The sequence below is a fragment of the Myotis lucifugus genome, unplaced genomic scaffold (assembly GCF_000147115.1).
Source record: "Myotis lucifugus unplaced genomic scaffold, Myoluc2.0 scaffold_9, whole genome shotgun sequence".
NCBI classification, from domain to species: domain Eukaryota; kingdom Metazoa; phylum Chordata; class Mammalia; order Chiroptera; family Vespertilionidae; genus Myotis; species Myotis lucifugus.
The window spans coordinates 10662384-10685383 of NW_005871057.1; the positions used below are offsets into that span (position 1 = coordinate 10662384).

Sequence of the window (23000 nt, forward strand, 5' to 3'; positions counted from 1 at the left end):
TGTCTGTGTCCATGGGTTATGCATACATGCATACAAGTTCTTTGGTTCATCTCTTCCCACCCACTCACCCACCCCCGCCTTTCCTCTGAGATTCTACAGTCTGTTCCATGCTTCTATGTCTCTGGATCTATTTTGTTTATCAGTTTATTTTGTGAAGAACAAATTTTTCATTTCAGTCACTCTGCAGAGGAAAATTTTTTAAATTACATAGAAAATTATTATTCAAGATACACAATTCTAAACAAGTACAAAAGAAATGGAAATACGTTTCAAATGGTATCTCTCTTACATTTGTAAGCATTTGTACTCCTGGAATTATAAAAGCCTCAAGTACCTCACAAAAACTTTTGGGACACCAGGTAATTAATTCGCTTTTTCCCCCCTTTATCAAGTCCTTTTCTCCAATAGGATCATATAATTTTTGTGTTCATAGTAAGAAAAATGTTTATTTTTCAGCATTAAATGTAGCACATAGCAGATAGATTTTGTAGTTGCCAATTAAAAGACATTGTTCAGCAACTGCCCTGCATGATAAACAATCCGTCTCTTTCTACAGCACTTCAAAGTGTATTTCTATTAGAATTCCTCTAACATACTCATCACCAAATTGTTACCCTGGGACTTCATTGAATTTGTTTACACTTTATATCTGTTATTATAGCTGAAGGCCAAGCTTAAAGTCTAGGTAAAGAAAGAAAATGTGAGGTTTCTCCTGTAAAGAATATTGCAAAACAGACATCAAAGGCACAATTTTGCTCCTCAATCTGTTCAATCTAACTTAGTTTACAATTAAAGAATGATTTTAATTGTCAAACTTTTAAATTTTATTAAATGTTGTGGCAATGCATCAAATGAATTCCAGACCTATATAAATACGCAGGCAGCTGTTTGCAATTTGCATTTTTATCAGTTGTGAAAGAGTACAATGTACTTCCTGCATCTTATTTTCAGAATTTGCATTTATCATCTTTGGCTACCCAGTATACAGTAGGGAGTACTTGAATATCTCATTCTTTGAATTTTCATTTTTGATTATAAATCAAATGATGTCTGGGACTTTTCTTTTTCATTTTTCTCTTCTCTCAACCTACAGGTTTACTTGCTCCCATTTCTTCTCGGCTCTAGTAAAACACAAAAAATATTTCAATTATTTTTTTTCAGCAATCTTTAAAGTACTGACATGTTGCATGTCTTTTGCTAATTACCATAAATCTAAATGCAAAACAAAACTATGCTATTGTTTTAATTCATAAATTGTCTGAAGGCCATTCAAACTAATTCCACCTTCTTTCTGAAGTTTACTGTGTTTTGGATTTGGATGGAGGACTGGGAAGGAATGGAAAAATACTATATATAAGGCTACACCATGGAACAGCCAGAATGAGCAGAATGAATGTTCCATCCTATGGAGTCAGTACCGCCAGCCACACCAGCTATGTCTCTACCAGAAAGGACATGTGGCCTCAAGGAAGGTTGGCAATGAGAAAGACATCTCTGATTGCCTTCAGCAACTTTCCTCAATTCCTAACACACATTTTCCTCTCCTATCGCATTATCTTCATAGCAGCCAATGACATTTTTCCCCAAAGGCTCCTCTTGCCCATTTATATTTCTGTGGCCTTGGCTCGCAGATTTTTTTTAGAAGAATAGACTAGTGGCAGCTGGTGTGTTCTGCTGCCTGTTTCCAGCAGTCAATCTGCCCACTGGGAAATGCTGAAATCGCTCCTCTGTGCCCTAGCAGGAGGTGCAGGGGAGGAAACACCAGCTAATCTTTCTCTCTTACTCTGGTGATGAAAACAACTGGAATGGATAAGAGTTTAAGGGTCACAAATTCCCCAGTCAGAAGCTTGGGTAAATAAGAAAACTAACTGTATTTTTTAAAACTGGTTTTGATTTTTTGACTGTAAGTCCCCATTTTGTCTGATGTAAAACTTATTGGTACTTGGCACAAAAACTTCATCAAATTCAGCGATTTCTTAGTTGAATCATATTTATATTTCAATCACATTCATATTTGAAATTCTTTCTCAGGGTTTTTCTCCCTCCCACATCTCCCTGCTGCTTATCCCAATTTCTAGGGTTGGGACAGGGAAGAATGTTTGCTGTTCTGTGACAACTGGGAAGAGAAACACTATTTCAAAAATCTCGTGTCTCAACAAGATTTGGACCATGTGCTGGTGAATGGTGGCCCAAATACACAGACGAAGGTTTCTCAATCTTGAATGTGCATCCTGGGGATTCTGTTAAATGCAGATTCTGATTCAGCAGGTGTGAGATGGAGATTCCACATTTCTAACAATTTTCTAGGTCAGTGATGGCAAACCTATGACACGTGTGTCAGAGGTGACACACGAACTCATTTTTTTGGTTGATTTTTCTTTGTTAAATGGCATTTAAATATATAAAATAAATATCAAAAATATAAGTCTTTGTTTTACTATGGTTGCAAATATCAAAAAATTTCTATATGTGACAAGGCACCAGAGTTAAGTTAGGGTTTTTCAAAATGCTGACACGCCGAGCTCAAAAGATTCGCCATCACTGTTCTAGGTGATGTCATTGCTGGAGGTCCTCAAGTCATACTTCAAGGAACAAGGGTTTGATTGGTGAATAATAGCAGAGCAATCTGCTGAGGTTCCAGCTGAGCTCTCCCCTCCAATAGGACCTAACCAAAAAGGTATCTTCCTGCTGCTATCAGTCCCAGCCAGGAGGCTTTGTGTAGACCCACTTGTCCTCTCTCCAAGAAACTCACTCTTATTGAAACTCACAGGAGTAGGTGATGCTCTCCTAAGCAGACGTAGAGTTGGGAAATTTCAAGTAGTCTCCAACCCTTTCATCTTAGACATGGCTTGCCCTGCACCCGACCCACCACCAGATGGCATTGAGAAATTCTCTTCAAAGCTACCCCACCCCCACCCCTCCCCACCCCACCCCCGCTAGGTTGACTCTGGGAAGTGCACTGCAGATCCGCTTTATGCTCAGGTTCTTATAAACTTCAAGGGAAATTCTATCATTGGTCTTTCTACACCTGGGTCCTGGCATCGCTGAGGTGGTGAGAGAAAAGAAGAAGGGGACAAGCGAGTGGCTTCACATTGTATCTAGTCTCCTGCTGCTTCTCCAGACCCTCCTTATCACTCCCCAGGGTTGAAAGAAAAAAAGGGGTTTTGTCAGTTCACATCCCATCACATCCCCTTTCCTCTGCTGTGCATGGGTGGTGCATGTTTCATGGTCTAAACTTAAAGTCATCCTCTCCCCCTCCAAAATCCTTCTGTAATTCGTGTTTAACTATCTGGGATGGGAGGGAGAAGGCTGCTGGAATAAAAGAGCAGTTACTGGGACGGTGCATGGGTGAAAAGTACATCTCTTAATCCTCCAAATAACTCCCACCCACAAGGAAACCATGGGAGAAAAATGTGTGACTCAACAATCTGTGGTTTCATCCAGGATTTCCACTGACTTTTCACTTCCTTCCCCCTAAAATTAAGTGCCATCATATGTAAAAACCGATACAAAATTCAGAGAAAATATAGTCAATTAAATTGTGCTGCAACAGAATTTTCTTGCAATGCAATATGTTTGGGGAAGAAATGGGAAAAAGGGAAAAAAAGTTGACTCCAGTACATAAATATACAAGCAAGTCCGCGTACTATGTCATTGCTGCACTCAAAGGAGTTTAGAGAAATACTGCTTTAGAAGATCCTAGCTATTTACTTTGGAAAGGGGACAGTTTCCAGTCTGGATATGTTCTAGTTCATTCTGGAAAGCTCTTGTATAAAAGCGTATGAATTTCAGATGATTCTGAAAATTCTAGGCTACTGATCTAGGAATTCCCTCTCTATAACTTTTCCTGAAACGTTCAATTTTCTGAGAAGTAAACTGAAACCATTTTACCTTGTGTGGTTTTCCAAACCTACACAGCCAGGCCCAGAATAAACCGGGAGAAGACACCAAGATTTTTAGCAAAAAGACCATCTGAGGTTGGGTCTATAAGCCTCTACCCTGGGAGATTCCAAGGGCCCCACCCCTTCCCAGAGAAAAGAACACAACAAAAGGGAGACCACAGTCATTATGAACCTCCTGACCTGGAAACTGTATCTTAGGGGACCTATAAGTCTCCACCAGCCAATATTTGTCGATGGTGAACAGAGTAGGGCTTTAATACTTTGTTTCAAAAATATGGTTTTATATATTTGCTTTGTGGTTCAACAAAGAATGCATCTTAACAAGTTATATAATCCTGCTATGCTTGTAGCTAAGGAGAGTAATATGTCAAAAGATTTTTGATAACACATAAAAGTAGGCAAAGTAGAACACAGTAAAACAAAGCAAAATTAAATTGCTAGTAGAAAAAGATCTATGAAACTCCAAGTAATTATGTTCATATATATCATGAAATTGTTCAAATTTCCTAAATTATGTTCCTTGAGCTTAAAAACTTGTCACTCATTTTTAGAATTGTATAATGTATTAAATATTAGTAAAAGTTTACCTGTATATATCTTTTGAGTTTTTGAATATGCTTTTGAAAAAGGAATTCTTTTTCGCCAAGCTGAACCATTATATGGTGTTGACATATATTTATCTGAGAAAAAAAAAAAGAAGACTGAGTTAAATATTGTATAACTTTAAAATCATATTCTAGGAGTTTTTCAAATTTATAAACATCTCAGAGATGTAATTCTCTAATTCATGTTACCATTTCAAAGCTAAGGGATCAGTGACAAAAATAAGCTTATTAAGACTATTTAAGTTATCAATGAACATGGGTACACATTCTCTTAATTGGCTGTCCAGGTCCTCAAATAAGACTGTCTGCCTTGAGACTAAGCTAGAGGAGAAAATAGTATCTGAATATGATAAAAAATATTTCTTTGCCTTGTTTAACTATGATTTTTCATGCAATTCTGCTAATATTTATAGAAGGAAGGAAGGAAGGAAGGAAGGAAGGAAGGAAGGAAGGAAGGAAGGAAGGAAGGAAGGAAGGAAGGGCCAGGCCAGCAGGGGAGGCGGCACCCAAAGGTAGGAAGGAAGGAAGAATGAAGTAGGAGATACAGCTCTACTCCCTTTTCCCTCCATGAAGTGACTCCCATGATAGCAGATTGCTCTACCATAGAGAACTTATTGTTCCAGGAAACCAAAGCATGTATATGTCCGGTATTCGCTGGCACCCTGCCCCCGGGGGCGAAAAGACCCCCTCCCTCTCTTGGGCCGGTGAGAAACTGACCTCACTACACTGACGTCCAGAAACTGCCCCACCCCGGTGGAAAGTCCCTGCCGGACAAACGGCTCCTGGAAATGGCCAAAACCGCAGGACAGACCGCAGGTTTCACCTGACCCCGGACAACCCCCACTGCCACCAGTTTCTGCCAGCATAAAAACTTGCCCCTGCTCCAGTCTGGTGCGGCTTCTCCAGCTCCCCTCTCCGAGCTGGTGAACCCGCCCGTGTGCTCCCAATAAAGCCTGTTTAATCTGGTCTCTGATTGGACTCACGGTTTTTCCTTGCGGCGGCGTAAAACCTAATAGTATATACTAACTTGGTCTTAAAATATCTATTGAGAGCTCTATATTTAACTCTCATCTAGCAATGTTGCATTTACGTTTTCAAGTATGACTATGCAACTGTGATTCTCAACGCCTGGCCCAAAATACTGAAAATGGATTTGCTCTTTCTCTTGTTGACATTTGCACTAATGATGCAAAGGGAATAGTGAGTATAACAGTGGCCACCTTAACACAAATATAGACAATGGCACAAAACTATTCTGGAAGTCACTGTATTCTTCACAGCCACTTACGAACAGGGAAATATAACAAAATTAGTAATAATGTCATGATAGTAAGAAATAAAATTAAAAGCCTGTTTATTAACCTAAGAGTAGCCTTATTCTTACATCATTCTGCTTGAAAACAGAAGAAAAACAATTTAAATAAAGTTAAATTCAATTTAAATTGTAAAACAAAGATCCTAAGTGAGACATAGAGTTTTCACTCATCTTTCACAAAGTACACAACCTTCAGAACTCCACGGATCAGGCTGTGAACAGAGGAAAATATAAGCATGCAGGTATAGGGAACTGAGTGGCCTTTTCTTAGTTGAGAAAAGTTAAACCCAACTTTGAAAAAGCAAAATTCGTCTGAGACAGGAAGAAAAAGAGATTTCTTCCCTCCTCCCTTGTGGCCTTGTACTTCCTTGACATATACCATGATTTTGCCTATTACGTGATGAAATGATTTAGAAGCAATCTGGGCATGATGGGAGAGACAAGAGCTTGTCAAAAATATTGCAGTTAACCCTCAAACTAACCCTTTCAGAAAGTAATCATGAAGGTCTCGAGAAAAGGCAAGGCGTGGGCCTGAAATGATCCTTGAACAATGCAGTTAGTGCAACAAGGAAATGTCAAGCATCTGCAAACAGCCCTTAAGAGTGAAATAAAGCTATGCGGGGGAGCAAAGTGCAGTGCCCTGAGACACAGCGCTAGGAAGCTTCAGTGCCAAGTCATCTGCACCAACATATTTTTTTCCACAGCCTTTGAGTCACGTGCACTCCGGCATATGGAAGAAACCCTTCCACTGGCTTTCTCAGCTGGTGGTGATGGCCTGGAAAAGGAAAAGGGGAGTAGGTAGCAGCAAAGACTCATTGAGCCACCAGGAAATGCCAAGGGAAAGCAAACCACAGACCAGTACATAAAGAGCCCCACCTGGACAGAGATTGAGTTTGGGTTCCTTGTTAGCGTTGACTTTATTGTAGAAGCCATGTGTGGGCCTGCTGCAGGGAGGTGCATTTAATGAGACAGTCCTGACAGCGTCCCTCTGAACGTGGATATAGGATGCATTCTCAGCATTTCTGTCTTTATTACTGCGATGGTAACTAGTTTTATTTTTTGGATTTGGGGTCTGTAGTGCTGTAAAAGAAAGGGGGAAAAGAGTGAGGAGAAAAAAAACGAACTGATTTCAGACCCATTAATAACAATGGAAGACAATGCAAGCTAAAAGTACTAAGTTTATTGGAGTTGGGTTGACACCTAAAATAACACATTTCACAACAGTAATTTGATTTTCAGATATAAAATATTATTTGATATTTAATATATTTTCAAATTACAATTTAGAAATATCAAATATAGAGACACTCTACCTCTCCGCACTCCTTGGCCAGGAAAGTTCTTTGGTTCATCATAAACCCATTTTCTTTTTTTCACGCCTTTAAAATGAGGCTTCCTCACTGGCTGGACATCATTCACTTAGAGGAAATACAAATTTTTACAGTTTTTTAAAAGATGCTTTCATCTGAAAATTAGTGTAGGTGATAATTACATATCTGTGCATTCACATGCCACGCAAGAGGAAAAAAATAATTCACCCTCCTAATACTTTACTTTCCAGAACAAAGGGTGATCTATTTTTAAATACCCCCAAAAAATCTATCTTGAAAATACATGAGAAAGCTGTTCAATAATTAGCATTCCTCAGAGAAAAATGCTTGTCTTCAAAGGAATGTGTGGATTCCTTTTAAAGAACATAAAATTGCATTCCAGACATAATTATGTGTCTATCTCATTACAATGTTATTACAAGTAGTTTTAGAATTGTTATTTTGAACATAAAACTTTTTATACATTTTTAGTCAAAACTATGACTTTTGAGGAAGTTGGATTAATGTAAAATACTTTTAGAGAATTTTACCTTATCCTTTTAAGATCTTAAGTTTTGTGTATAGACAGTTTGGTAAAACAAGACCAAGTAATCAGAATTTATAAGTGTTAATATTACTAGATTATTCCCTTCTTACTTGCATAATTTTTCATCAAAAATTTTATATGCATGCTAAATTTTCCAGAAATTGTTAAGGTATATTTCTCCAGACACTCTTAATATAATTTAGTAGAGAGGAGCATTCTTTGTTACTTCTCTGTAGAGGGATCCTGAATATTCACACGTAAGAAATGCACTGTGTGGATTGCATTGGCTCTCTATAGTGGACCAATAAATGTCTTTGCTTTTGCTCTCAACCTCAGCTTAGGCATTAGGCCTTCAATGAGACAGATTCTCCGTCTCCTATGCAACTATGCAAATATCATGCTCCACCCTTATTCTCAAGCTCCTGCTCCTAGGTTTTGAAACCATATTTTTAACAAATGCCACTAAACTGAGCTTCTTTAGGGTAAAGCATCATAGTTCCCTTAGTGCTTATCTGGGATCCAAGAATAATAGATGGGTTCAATAAATGAAATAAGGGAAAGGAGTAAAGATGGAAGAAAACAGAGAGGAAGAGTCATGGGTCTTAATTGTATCACAAAAAGTAGCTTAGAGTACTGAATGGCAAGGAGAAGCCAAATCAAGAAAAATAATCCAAAACATAATAAAAATCTATCATTATATCCCATTATGGGTTACATCAAAAGGGCAACACTAATGATTCTTCTGAGAAGGTAGTATACTATTAATTTTAATACTTAAAATAGTGGGAAAGTATATTATTTACTAGGACCTACATCACAATTCATTGCCAAAGCTAATAAAAAAAAATGTTGTCTTTAATTCTTAATCTTGAATAATTTTTAAACCATCCTTTTTAAATTTCTTTTTTAAGATTCTATTTCAAGTAAGCAAAACAAATCCATGGTAAGTCAAATATATCTAAGGCCAAAAAGAGAGCTCTCACTTGAAGAGGGGTCCTCTCTGCACTTCAAACTGATATTCTCAGTAGCATTTAATACATGCGCTGTAGGTGCTAGTCGGGTAGCTAGGGAACGCTTTGGATGAGGACTGTCCTTGTTGTCTTTTAAAGCAAATTAAAAAAATAAAACGTCAGTATTAGTAAAAGAAGTGTCTCGGTTGGTATTTCACTTTTCAAACATTATATGATGGGCATACTACTTTTAAAAATATACATATGTATGCTAATTTTTAGAATGCATTATTGAAATTTCCTAATCACTGCCTAGAGTCCTCCAAATTTGTCACTAGCAAAGCATTAAAAACCCAGTAATACAGCCATTATTTTCAATATGTAAATTACATATTTGTCGCAGTATTTTTAATAATTCCATGCAAAAGAATCAAAAGGTTATCAATTTGACATAAAATGTGCCAATTTAAAGTGAGATCCCAAAAATATTTCTAATGTAACAACTTTCACTTGTTCTATGCTTTGGAGCAGGACTGCCCAACAGAGCTCTCTTCAGTGATGAAAATATCTAAACACTAGTCTCTTGTGGATCTTGAACACTTGGACTATGGCTAGTGCAACTGAAAAGCTGGGTATTTTTGTTTTATTAAATTTTGTTGTTGTTAATCCTCACCCAAGGATATTTTTCCATTTATTTTTAGAGAGAGTGGAAGGAAGGGAGGGGATGGGGAGAGAGAGAGAGAGGGAAAAAAAATCAGACACATTGATCGGTTGCCTCCTCCACGTGCCCTGGCCAGGGATGGAACCTACAACACAGGTACACTCCCTGGACCTGATATCAAATCCATGACCCTTCAGTGATCGGGGCTCCCTCTCCAACTACTGGGCACCACCGTCCAGGGCTCCTTTTAATTAACTTAAACAGCCATTATCAATTTGACATAAAATATGCCAATTTAAATGAGTAATAGCTACTGTAATTAGTGTATTTTTTGAGTAGGGTGTTTTGTTTTTTTGTGTGTGGATTAGGCAAAATTTTTTCATCTCTGAGAGAGAAAGGAAGAGAGATTTACATATATTTTCCATTAACAATCCTTGAATTTGATTACAAGTGCCTTTTCCTATTCTTGAGAACATTTATTAGTGGAAGAAAACAGTAGATGAGGTTGTTTAATATTTAGATGGAGAATATGTAATGTGACTGGGAGAGCTGCCCCACAGAGAGGTACCAGTTGGGAGATTCTAAGCATGGTAAGGGCATCGTAAAACATTGAGGGAGTATTTTATTATCTTATATCTTGATTATTTACAGACTATCGTTAGTAATAATTATTAAATGGGGAAGTCATCATGAGATTAAAACTCTTCACAGTGGTCAGAAACAAAGCTTTCTAGGAAAATGCAATCATACTGAGTGCTTGAAGTTGGAAAAAGAAACTGAAAATGACTTAGTACTACCATTTAAGAGAACCAATAACTTGAGAGCTAGCAAGACTCCTAGAAATTATGTAGCCCTACAGGCTAATTTTTCAGGCTAATCAGATAAAGCGCCACGTTCAAACAATTAGGGACAGAGCCCGGACTGGAACTTTAGGGCTCTTGACTCCTATTTAGTGTATTTAGCGAAAAGCTTTATTTATTACTTTGCCTATTATATATTTCCACAAAAATTAAGCTTTGTGTTTAACACATCTATTCGAATTAAAATTGATTAAAATAATAAATGGTTTATTACCTTTAGTATTTGAACATTTCGACATGGTGATTTCTTTCTCTTTCTTTTCATCTACTCCGAGAAATATGATCCTCTGTGGAATGTAGCAATCACCTCCTATGACAGTACCTTACTGTTAGTGGCAATGATGGCAGAAAGCTTTACAAAACTACCTTTCAATACAGGATGATCACTTCTATAACATCTCTTTTGTCCACTTCTTTTTACACAGTTCTCAATGATACCAACCCCACCTCAATATATATCATATGTTTAGATGAATATATATAAATATATGTGTATATGCATACATAGTATGAACACTTACATACTGATTGCAAGAAAATTTACATAGTCAACACAATTAATTTGCCTTTAACGTAAAATAATCTTTCACCATTTAGAGATAGAGTAAATATAATTTATCTTCCATATATCATCAGATATATGAATTCAGGTTTTTTTCCTTAAAGATCTTCTACTTTTCAGGATAAATATCCACAGTTGCGTTAAATATTGCTCATGTACTTAATTTTCAGGTGCTTCACCACACAAGTCACCCTTTCTCAACACACAATCAGTGTTTTAAATGACCTTTTTTAAAGGTGACACCCAAATGTGAGCTGCCCTGTACAGAAACCAGTGAAACTAGTATAATAATATTTGACATTTATGGAGCCTTCTTTTATATGTCAGACACTTGTCTGAGTACTTTAAATGACTTATCACATATACTTATCTTCCTATACTCCTCCTAATAATTCAATGTGAGTTTTACCTTAGCTATTTGCTAGATGACACATGTTACTGAATCATTTTGAAATCTTGTGGGCCACAAACATTTATTATTCCCTTACAATCTGTACCATGTCAGGTCTTTTCCAAATTGAAGGAAACCTACTGTTAATGTCTTGATCTTTTTTTCCTTGTCTTTAATAAGGCATTTTTAGAATTAAATTCCCTGGGGTGACATTGATTAATAAGATTATGCAGATATCAAGTGTACAATTCTATGACACAACATCTGTATATTGCATTGTGCGCCCACCTCTCAAAGTCAAATCTTCTTCTCTCACCATTTATTTGACCCCTTTTACCCATTACACCCCTGCCCCTTCTTCCCTCTGGTAACCACCCTACCATTCTCTGTGTCTGTGAGTTTTTGTGTGTTTTTCTTGTTTTTTTCATTTGTTGCTTTTTTTACATCCCAGATATAAGTGGAATCATACGATTTTTCTTAATTTTTTCTGTCTGGCTTATTTTGCTTAGAGTGATATTCTCAATATCCATCCATGTTATTGCAAATGGCAGTACTTAATCTTTTTCTTATGGCTGAGTAGTATTCCATTGGATATATGTATCACATTTTCTTCATCTAATCATCTAGTGAAGGACACTTTGGTTGTTTCCATGTCTTGGCCACTGTGAATAATACTGCAATGAACATAGGGGCGCATATATCTCTCCGAATAAATGTTTTGGAATCAGAAGATAGGTTGCTGGGCCATATGGTAACTCTACTCTTAGTATTTTGAGGAACCACCATACTGTTTTCCATAGTGGTTGTACCAGTATACTTTTCTGGCAGCAGTGAATGTGGGAATGAGGTTTCCTTTTCTTCCACAACCTCTCTAACACTTGCTATTACTTGTCTTATTGATAATAGCCATGCTAAGAGGTATGAGGTGGTATCTCACTGTAGTTTGATTTGCATTTGTCTAATAGCTAGTGAAGTCAAGCATCTTTTCATATCTCTCTTGGACATGGGTATGCATCTCTTCTTGGGAGAAGTGTCTGTTCAGGTCCTCTGCTCATTTTTAAATTGGATTGAATGTTCGTTTGGTGTTGAGTAGTATAAGTTCTTTATATATTTTGGATATTAACTCCTTGCTGGAGCTGTTGTCTGCAAATGTCTTCTTCCATTTGGTTGGTTGCCTTTTTGTTTTGTTGGCTGCTTCCTTTGCTGTGCAGAAGCTTTTTAGTTTGATATAGTCCCATTCATTTATTTTTTGCCTTTACTTCCCTTGCCTTTGTGGTCAAATTCATAAAATCTTCTTTAAGACTAAGGTCCATAAGCTTACTATCGATGTTTTCTTCTGTGTAATGTATTGTTTTAGGTCTTTAATCCATTTTGAGTTAAAATGCAAGACCTTGCTGATCCCAGTTTGAGTTTACCTTGTTAAACTTGGCTCATTGTTCCAATATATTAACTTCCAGTCACATGTAAATTTTATAAACACGTCTCCATTCACCCACTCATTTAATTGTCTAAACATAATAAAGGCAATTATTTTACAAATATTTACAGAGAACACAGCAATTGCCAGATATTCTACTACAGGGATTCATCTGGGGCAACTGATTATGTGCAGTTCCTGGCCTTAAAGAGCTTACCAAAAGCCAACAATAAACATGGCAAGTGATTTTGATGAAACAAAATTAGTTTTAAGAGAAAATTCAGACTCATTTATTATATAAAGGTATATTGAGGATCAACCAGTAATAAAATAACTCACCTCCATTTTCAAAAGCAACAATGTCAGTCCTTGGTTTCCTATCCAATGATGCTTTGACCTCACCGTGCCTTTCAATAAGGCTAAATTTTGTTGGAACTGTAAGACCATCCCCTTGAAATTAAAAAAATAAAAATAATTACCCCAGGAACCATTGAGTGCTTACATAAGTTTATGATAGAATTCATAATGATAGCAAAAAACCTAAAAATTAATGAAAGAATTGTTTATATAATGACATGATGAACAATAAATTATATGAACTTTAAGCACATTTTATAATTATCAGGAAAGTGTCAAGTAAATTTATTTTCCTATGTGGATAATTAATAATGACAATTTAAAAAATTTAAGCAATCTAGCATTATCATGTGTGCATGTGTTTAGATTATTTAATGTTTCTTATATAATGAATTTTATTATATTTGTTTATATCTATTCATTATGAACAAATTGAGTAAAAAGTATTACTCTACTATTGACAAAAATGCTAATTATATGGTGATAAACAATTCTCACCATTTCCCTTATACATGTCCAATTTTCTTCTAAAATAAACTATTAAAAGCAGAATAAAAGAAATATGACAATCTAATGAAACACGTGATTGGAATCTAAACCAGAAAAAAAATCTTCATTTTGCTATAAAAGGTATCAATGGAACAGTTCAGGAAATTTTTCCTGAATTTGATATTTATACTCCAGTTATGTAAGATATATGTACGAGCATTATGTATGAAACTTACTAACAATTCAAAAATAATAATAACAATGTGTATATTTACAGAGAGAAAGTGAAAATCACATGTGTAAAATGTTAACATTTGGGGAAATCTGGGTAAAGAGTGTTCATGAATTAACTGAAATTATTTTAAGATAAAAAGCTTTTTGTTTCTTTTTTTATTGATTAATTTAAGAGAAAGAGAGAAAAAGAAACATTGCTTTGTTGTTCCACTTATTTTGTGTATCACTGGTTGCTTCTTGAACGTGTCCTGACAGGAGATGGAACCTGCAATCTTGGCATGTCTGGAACCTGCACACTGAGCTACCCGGGAAGAGCATAAAAAGCTTCTTAAAACATAATATAAAGCCAAAGTGCATATAATTGTCTTTATTATCTACCATTTTTAATATGCATTGTTAGCTTGGTTTCTTTATTTTTGTTTTGTTATTGTTTGGGGGTTTTTAGGGATTCCTTTTGTCTGGGTAATCTGTAATGTGAGCAATCCTGTTGTGTCCTACATGACTTCTACCTCCACTAGTTCTTGCTGATTGTTCTACCATCTGATGGTGTGTTGCTGCCACCTAGCGCCATGTGTTTAAATGGTTTGCAAGACAGACACTTTGTTTTTATTTATTTATTCATTCATTCATTATTTTTTAATCCTCACCTGGGGATATTTTTCCATTAATTTTTAGAGAGAGTGGAAGAGATAGGGAAAGACAGAGAGAAATATCGATTGAGAGAAACACATCGATTGGTTGCCTCCTGCACGCCCCTGACCAGAGCCCCTGCCAAGAGATAGTGCCCCTGACCAAAAAGGAACCTGGGATACTTTGGTGCGCAGGCCAGGGCTCTATCCACTGAGCCAAACCGGCTAGGGCCAGGATAGGCACTTTAATCTTTATTCTATACTCATCTTGATCCTGGGAGACTTTCCCAACTTTTTAAAAATTTCATTTTATTTTTTTAGGTAGGAAGAGATTGAGATCTCTCCTACTGCTGAAAAACTGGTTTTTTTAGCTCATCCTAGTGGCAAGAAAATTATATAAACGTATGGCATCCATGGATTTTCTCTGAGTTCTTGGTTTTATAGCCAGAAAACAATGTTCTTATCTTGCCAAAGGAAACATGTTCACCAACAGCAAAATCAGATTCACCAAAATCAGAGTCACCAAAATCAGATTCACCAAAGATCCATGAAAGTCACAGCCTTGGAATTATCTGCCTAAATCACCCCTGTAATTGTCTGATACACAGAAGGCACTCATCCAATGAACAAATGTAGCCTTGTTCTGTCACTAATGTCATAGTATGGATCTCCTTTAAGGCTAGGTTGCCTTTTCTATTCACAAATTTCCTTTTTCACATGGAGATTTATTTTTATAGAGAAATAAAATGATAAAAGCAAACTATTTACAGAAATACTGTAAAGTGTTTATATAGTGTCACCATGTATTCATGAAGTCTTCATTTTGTGCTCTTCTGGGAAAGCTTAATTATATTAATAGCTTTTATATTAAATTTAGGTCACACAATAAAAAAACTTCCTTATCACTCTCAATCTTGATGTACCATTTATCACTTAACTCTACAGTATATCTTACTAACTAATTCACAGCCTATCATACCAAGTATCTCTGAAACATTACCTTGAAATGCTGCCATTTAATTTCTTACCTTCTTGTAATTCACTGCCATTTTCCAAAGGCTTTTCTAACTCTTTTTCTGGTGTAGAGGCTGTGCTTTTCGATGATGAAATATCTGGAGGCGTATGTACCCTGTAGTATTCACCTAATCTCCCATAAGAAAAGTAATGGTTAGTATATTTGTCACATCAAGTACTAGAAAATCCACAAATGTTTGATTTCTTACCAGATTTATAACACATCTCCTTTATTGCTCTTTTTTCTTCAATTTCTTCAGGAGTCTTTGTCCATAAACTTGAAGCATCTATAAGATATATAATTTTAAAATTAAATCGTCCCAAAGCCAAATAATCTGAAAATGTATAACCAAAATGAAAAATCCCATTGTTCTCATGGATAGATTACTATTTTGCTATTTTAATTTTTTAAGTCAATAATTTGTAGACTGGAAAATATTTCTAATTTCTATATTTCACATATTAGAATCAGTCAAGAGAAAAGAAATGACTAATTATACATTATGTGTCTCGAGCTGGAGCTACAGATTCACATGCTGAGATCGTGTTTGTTTGTTTAGAGGAAGATGTGGGTAAGGGAGACATGGAGCTACAGCCAACAAAAACAGAATACACACTGGGGTGGCCTGTAGCTCACAGAAAGACACATTCTAAGCAAAGACAGTGGGAGTTTATTTTTCAGCATGTTTATCTTGTTTGTGCATATGTATTGGCAGCACAGTGCTGTGATAATGTGGGAGGAGTAGGATAGACTAGGATGAAAAGGAACTGAGTTTTAACCTTGTTTATACCTTTGCGAGGATTGTTTGGGATAATGCAAAAGATAGAGCTTTATAAATTATAAACTGTTCTATGGATCTCTATAACGTTAAGGATTAAAGGTGAAACCGATAGGTGTAATGAAATAAATAGATGGACACAGGCATATCAATGCTAAGTTACATATAAGTAAAATAAGTGAGCCCCGCCGGCGTGGCTCAGTGGTTGGGCATTGATCCATGAACCAAGAAGTCACGGTTCAATTCCCGTTCAGGACACATACCCAGGTTGTGGGCTTGATCCCCAGTGCAGGGCGTGCAGGAGGCAGCCAATCAATGATTCTCTCTCATCACTGATGTTTCTATCTCTCTCCCTCTTCCTTCCTCTCTGAAATCAATGAAAATATATTAAAAAAAAAAATAAAAAGGGTTTATTAAGCAAATGAGCATTGAAAACTCTTAAAACAATAAGTGATTAATATCCCTACAAGCAACTATACATATTTAAACAGGAAAACTGTCTCCCATCCCTCATACAACAAAAACCTTCCAATCCAAATAATAAGCATGTGTAGACATAGAACAAATTAGAACATAATGAATTTAGCATACTTATTAAATTTAAAGCTATTTTCTCATCAAAATATGCCTTATATATTACACTATGTAACTCTAGAAGTAAAAAGATATGTGGAAAATATTATGAGGTTTTTTGAATATGCATTGTAAATCTGAGAAAAAGTTTACTAACCATTCTGCTCATTTACTTCTTCCTCTTCTTCCTCAAAGTTGGTTTTTAAAACTAAAGGATGGTGAATGGGTCGTGATATATTCTCCTGAGGTTTCAGGGGCTCCTGACTCTGGGTCAGGGGTGGAGTTCCTTCCTGAGTATCTTTTTGTAGTGTAATATCTACAGAGAAAATGCAACATTTCAGTCTTATCAAAATATATAATGATCAACCATTGTTCTCCTGATTAACTGTATATTTATGAAAAGGTTATTAAACTAACATAAAAAATCAACAGCCTAGATGGTGTGGAAAATATATTAATTCATACATATTAGATAGTAATTTAACCAAAAATTGGTATATCACACACTTTTGGTATAAGTCAAAAGTGATCACAAGCATTACCATATTCTTACATTAGATCTGCAGGATAAGACTATAACTTAATCACATTATGACAAATTAACAAAGTCAAGCTCACTTAAGGCATAACTTATGCTGACAGAGTTTGTGTGTCTTATTTGGAAGTAAGGAAAAACGATGCCTTCGGATTTCTCTATTGGCTACACAGGAGTTAGACTAGCCAAAGCTCTAGGTCATATTTAAATGTTCTCTGACCTTCATAACTAACCAGCAATTAATGGAAGTGGCTAGTGAATACATGTACTTTTTATAATTACTAAATCAACTTCCTTTGTTTTCTACACCAATATTTATCTAATCTGGCTAATTATCAGAGTCAACTAAAGAAAATTTTCAAAGCATCTTTTGGATCTCTGCTTTCTAAACTTCTGGTTCAGCAGGTCTGGATTAAGCTGGGAAATCTGATACTTATAATTTATCTCAGGTAAATTATAAAGGCAGCCAAGTTTGGAAACCACTGCTCCAAATCAATGATCATCTAATTGGGGTCCTGGGTCATGAGAAGGCTTACATATCTATTTTTATGCCAGAATCAAATGATCATGATTACTGTAGCTTTGTAGTAATTTCTAGATTTTAAAATCAAGTGTGAATTTTTCAATGTTATTCTTTATTTTCCATATTGTTTTTACTATTCTGAGTCCCATGAACTTCCATATATATTTCAGAATCAGCTTATCAATTTCTGTAAATAAGTTGGGATTTTAATAAGGGTGGCATTGAATCTATAGGTCAAGTTAATCTATAGGTCTATTGGTCAAGTCAGTATTTTCATATTAACAATAAAGCCAATTTATAAACAATGGTTAGCATTTAATTTTTTTAAGTTTCATTAATTTCTTTCAAAATGTTTTATAATTTTTGCACTTCTTTGTTAAAATAATTCATAAATATTTTCTTTTATTGTAAGTGAACTTTTTTCACTTAGTTTATTTATTGATAGTATGTAGAAATATAATTATTGTATATTAATCTTGTAGCCTGCAATCTTTAGAACTTTCTAAATAAAAGATCATGCCATAAAGATAGTTTTACTTCTTCCTTTTCAATATGAATGCCTTTAATTGGTTTAATTGTCAACTGTCCAATTCATCTGGATTGAATATAACTGGCAAGCATGAGCATCCTCATCTTGTTGCTGATCTTGGGGGGAAAGCTTTCAGTCTTCAGTATGAAGTATACTACAGGATATATACGAAAAATCCACAGCTATCAGGTTGAGCAAGTTCCTTCCTATTCAGAACTTGTTTAGTGTTTTTATTATCATGAGACAATGTTGGCTTTGTCAAATGCTTTTTCTTCATCTATTATCATTAACATGTGTTTTTTGCCCTTTATTTTATTGATTTGGTGTATTACATTGACTTTTTGAAGTTAGACCAATCTGTATGTCTGGTATAAGTCCTACTTGGTTATGTACTACAATCCTTTTTTTTAATGTTCTTTAATAGAGTTTGCTACAATTTTATTGAGTAAAACAAGGGTTATTTGAGCACAAGCACTACTATACCGTAACAATTTGATAACTTAGAGGGCTACTAAGTGATTAACAGGTGGGTAGTATATACACCTTGAATACACTAGGTGAAGGAATGATTCACGTGCAGGGCAGGACTGAGCAGGACCATGTGAGATTTGATCACGTTACTCAGAACAGCATACAATTTAAAAGTTATGGATTGCCATGGCCAGTGTGGCTCAGTGATTAGGAGCATTAGCCCATGCACCAAAGGGTTGCGGGTTTGATTTCTGGTCAAGGTCTCATACCTGGGCTGTGGGTTCAATCCCGGGGCCCAGTTCAGGCTCATGTGGAGAGACAACCAATTAATGTCTCTCACACAACCATGTTTCTCTCTCTCCCCCCTGCCTCCTTTCAACTCTCTCTAAAAATCAATAAAAAAATATGTGAAGGAAGGAAGTGGAAATAGTTTTAGGAGAAGGAAAAATATTAATTTTAAAAAATTGTTTATTAAAATATTTATTACCCTTTTTAAATTGTGAAATATAGCACATATACAGGACAGTACACAAATCATAAAAGGTGTAATGTAATAAACATCACAAAGCTAACACCTAAGTCAAGAAATAGCCTGTGTCCTCTCCAGTTTATACCATTTACTTTTTTAAAAATATTTTTTTATTGATTTCAGGGAAGAAGGGAGAGGGAGAGAGAAATAGAAACATCAATGATGAGAGAGAATCATTGTTTGGCTGCCTCCTGCACGCCCCCTACTGGGGATTGAGCCCAAAACCTGGGCATGTGCCCTTGACTGAAATCAAACCCAGGACCCTTCAGTCTGCAGGCCGACACTCTATCCACTGAGCCAAACCAGCTAGGGCCAGTTTATACCACTTTCCTTCTCCATACCTATTATAGGTAATCACTTTGTGATTTTTCTTCTAGTTTTATGAGTAGGTATGCATCTATAAAAAATTAAAGTTTAATTTTGCTTAGCTTTGAACATTTTTTTAAATGGAAACAAACAGTATCTTCTTTGTCTTCATGTAGTCAACATTATAACTCTGAGCTGCATCCTAGCCCTAAGTTATGCATAACTTTATCTTGATGAAATAATTTTAGATTGTTTTCCAAACTGCTTGTTTCAACCTATATAACTAACTACAGTGCACAAGAATTCCCAATGTTCTTTGTCTTTACCAACAGCTGGCAGATTTAAATGTTTTTGCTAGTAATGGGTGCATAATGATATATCAGTGGTTTTCAATTTTAATTTCTGTAATTACTAATAAATGATCACATTTTCATTTGTTGACTGACATTGGATCTCCTAATTTTCAACCGTCTGTCTGCTTTCTGCTCATTGTTCTATCACAATGGTTCTCAACCAGAGATAATTTTAACCTGATTCCCTAAGGAACACTTGGGAATGGTTGGATGTATTTTTGGTTGTCACAACTGCAAAGAGTTGGTATCTAGGGGTAGATGCCAAAGATGCTGCTAAACATCATACGATGCATAGGCTAGACACCCCCACGACAAAGTATTATCCAGCACAAAATGTCAATAGTGCCTTTCCTTTTGATGTTTCATCAAATATTGAGTCCAAGTCTTTTGGGGGGTCATATAAACAGCATGTACTACAATATCTTCTCCCATTCTGTGGCTTATCTTTCCACCCTTTTAATGAATACAAATTTTTATATTAATGGATCCAATTCATGCATCCTTTCTTGAATAGACAATATTTTTTGTGTCCGATTGCCTTCTGAAGCCTTTAAAGGTTGACCTTTCACATTTTGGTCTATGATCTACCTAGAATTGATTTTTATGTGTGGTGTGAGAGAATTTCATTTTTCCCTCCTTAACTGAAAAGACCATCCTTTCCCCTTCACTCAGTCAGGCTACCTGTTACAAATCAAGTGCCCGTCTCTGCAAGGATGGTTCCAGATTTTCATTCTGTTCCATTTGTCAATTTGTTTGACTCAGCCAGCACTACACTGTCATAATCTTTATCACTTTAGAGGCCTTGGTATCTGGTTGAACAAGTCCTATAATTTTGGTTTCTTCCAGCAAGTCATGACTATTCTTGGCTTTTTGAATTTCCAGATAAATTTTAGAACCTGTTTGAATTTGAGATTGTTGTTCTTATATTTTTTAAATAGATGATGGGCATCAAATCATTATGGTAATTCACAGGTTATTGGATGTATTTTAAAAAGTAATAAAAATTTTATTTTTAAATTTTAGTATTGATAAAATGTTGGGAAGTACATCCTTTGCAACTATTCAAATTTATGATGAAATGGTTTAGTTAATAAAAAATGTTTTAGAAGATAGATCATCAAAAATAAAGACCACTGCCCTAACCGGTTTGGCTCAGTGGATAAAGCGTCGGGCTGCGGACTGAAGGGTCCCAGGTTCGATTCCGGCCAAGGGCATGTACCTTGGTTGCGGGAACATCCCCAGTAGGAGGTGTGCAGGAGGCAGGTGATCGACTTTCCTCTCTCATTGATGTTTCTAACTCTCTAACTCTCTCCCTTCCTCTCTGTGAAAAATCAATAAAATATATTTAAAAAATAAAAGAAATAAAGACCACTGATGATTACATCTTTCCATTCAGTGTATTAAAATATTTGTCAGAAGGAGAATGTTATAGGATGAAAAAGACAACACATTTAATGACCAGAAACTATCCAGTTAGAAATACGAAATAGATTAATTCAGGTGAATTACTCGGTAATCAAATAATGCAAAAAAATTTTTTCTCACACAGTAGTTAAGTTTTACCTCTCCATAATGGTTAAAACAGTGATGTGCTAACAGTTTTGATACATATTTTTATACCTTTGTTGATTTGTGGTAACTTTTTCATGAGACCTTAAATACCAATGACCTTTGCATCATTTGTTTTGTTTTGTGAGACAGTTTTAGAGTCAGACAGTAATGTATTTTAATTGAGGAACTGCCAGTTATAAGATGTGTTATTTTGCATGAGATTTAGCTTGTTTAGTCTCAGTTTACCCATTTATAATGAGAACACTAACTATTTTGCAGGGTTTTGTAATGAGTAATAAAATTAGGCATGCAAAGTGCCCACAATAGTGCTGCCACATAGAAAATGCTTAATACAGGACATTATTTGAAAACACTAAAATGAGATTTTCCCATTTCTGATAATGCTACTTTGTTTTTTTAAAATCATAATTAAAATTTCAATCGAGATTTTTCCAAAAAGCAAGTCTGTGGAGGCCTCAGATGCAACTAACAAATGGTAGGACTAAAGAACTAATATTTGAGTACCTGCCTTTATTACCATTACTAGAGGCCCAGTGCACAAAAATTTGTGCACTCAGGGGGGGTCTCTCAGCCCAGCCTATGCCCTCTTGCAGTCTGGGACACCTCGGGGGAATGTCCATTTGCTGGCTTAGGCCCGCTCCCTGGGGGATCAGGCCCAAGCTGGCAGTCAGACATCCCTCTGGCAGCCTGGCAGCCCTTGGGGGATGTCCACTTACCAGCAGGGAGCAGACCTAAGCTGCAGTCGGACATCCTTAGTGCTGCTAAGGAGGCGGGAGAGGCTCCCACCACTACCACTGTGCTGGCAGCCATCAGCCTGGCTTGTGGCTGAGCAGAGCTCCCCCTGTGGAATGCACTGACCACCAGGGGACAGCTTCTGCATTGAGCATCTGCCCCCTAGTGGTCAGTGTGTGTCATAGTGACCAGTCATTCCAAGTCATTCTGCTGTTAGGGTCAATTTGCATATTACCCTTTTATTATATAGGATAGAGGCCTGGTGCACGGGTGGGGGCCAGCTGGTTTGCCCTGAAGGGTGTCCCGGATCAGGGTGGGGTCCCACTGGGGTGCCTGGCTAGCCTGGATGAGGGGCTGATGGGTGTTTGCAGGCTGGTGAAGCCCCCCCCCCCAGTGGGGACCCTCACCCCATAGAGGTTTGGCCAGCCTTGGTGAGGGGCTCATGGCTGTGTTCAGGCTGGCCACACCTCCTTTAGGGTGTAGGGGTCCCCACTGGGTGCCTGGCCAGTCTGGGTGAGGGGTTGAGGGCCGTTTTCAGGCTGGCCAAGCCCCCTGCCGACAGAAGCTCCCAGCCTCTCCTTTTTTTTCTTTTTTTTTATTCTGGGATTTATTTACCTTCTATAATTGAAACTTTGTAGCCTTGAGTGGAGCTCAGAGCTGGCCAGGGCAGGCAGGCGGGAAGCTTGGCTTCCTCCATCGCCAGGGGCAACCCAAGCCTCCTGCTCGCTACAGCTCTGTGGCCACGGCCGGCTGAAAGCAGGTATCTGGGGTTTATTTATCTTCTATAATTGAAACTTTGTTGCCTTGAGTGGAGCTCAGAGCCTGCTGCGGCAGGCGGGAAGCTTGGCTTCCTCC

The 23000-nt window shown here is 36.7% G+C and overlaps 1 protein-coding gene across 1 annotated transcript in view; it reads right to left on the reverse strand.

The window, feature by feature from the left end:
- Positions 1 to 944: 944 nt before the first annotated feature.
- The window catches only part of CUNH12orf50 (chromosome unknown C12orf50 homolog), a 30046-nt gene continuing 7990 nt past the window's right edge, over positions 945 to 23000 (reverse strand). Inside the window, exons 4-13 of the mRNA XM_006083992.1 lie at positions 16753 to 16911; positions 15453 to 15530; positions 15258 to 15371; positions 12860 to 12970; positions 10365 to 10460; positions 8663 to 8779; positions 7136 to 7240; positions 6699 to 6902; positions 4490 to 4582; positions 945 to 1121 (exon numbers count right to left, since the gene is read on the reverse strand). Coding sequence (XP_006084054.1) covers positions 1096 to 1121; positions 4490 to 4582; positions 6699 to 6902; positions 7136 to 7240; positions 8663 to 8779; positions 10365 to 10460; positions 12860 to 12970; positions 15258 to 15371; positions 15453 to 15530; positions 16753 to 16911 — 1103 coding nt within the window. The 3' untranslated portion in view covers positions 945 to 1095. The remainder of the gene's footprint in view (positions 1122 to 4489; positions 4583 to 6698; positions 6903 to 7135; positions 7241 to 8662; positions 8780 to 10364; positions 10461 to 12859; positions 12971 to 15257; positions 15372 to 15452; positions 15531 to 16752; positions 16912 to 23000) is intronic.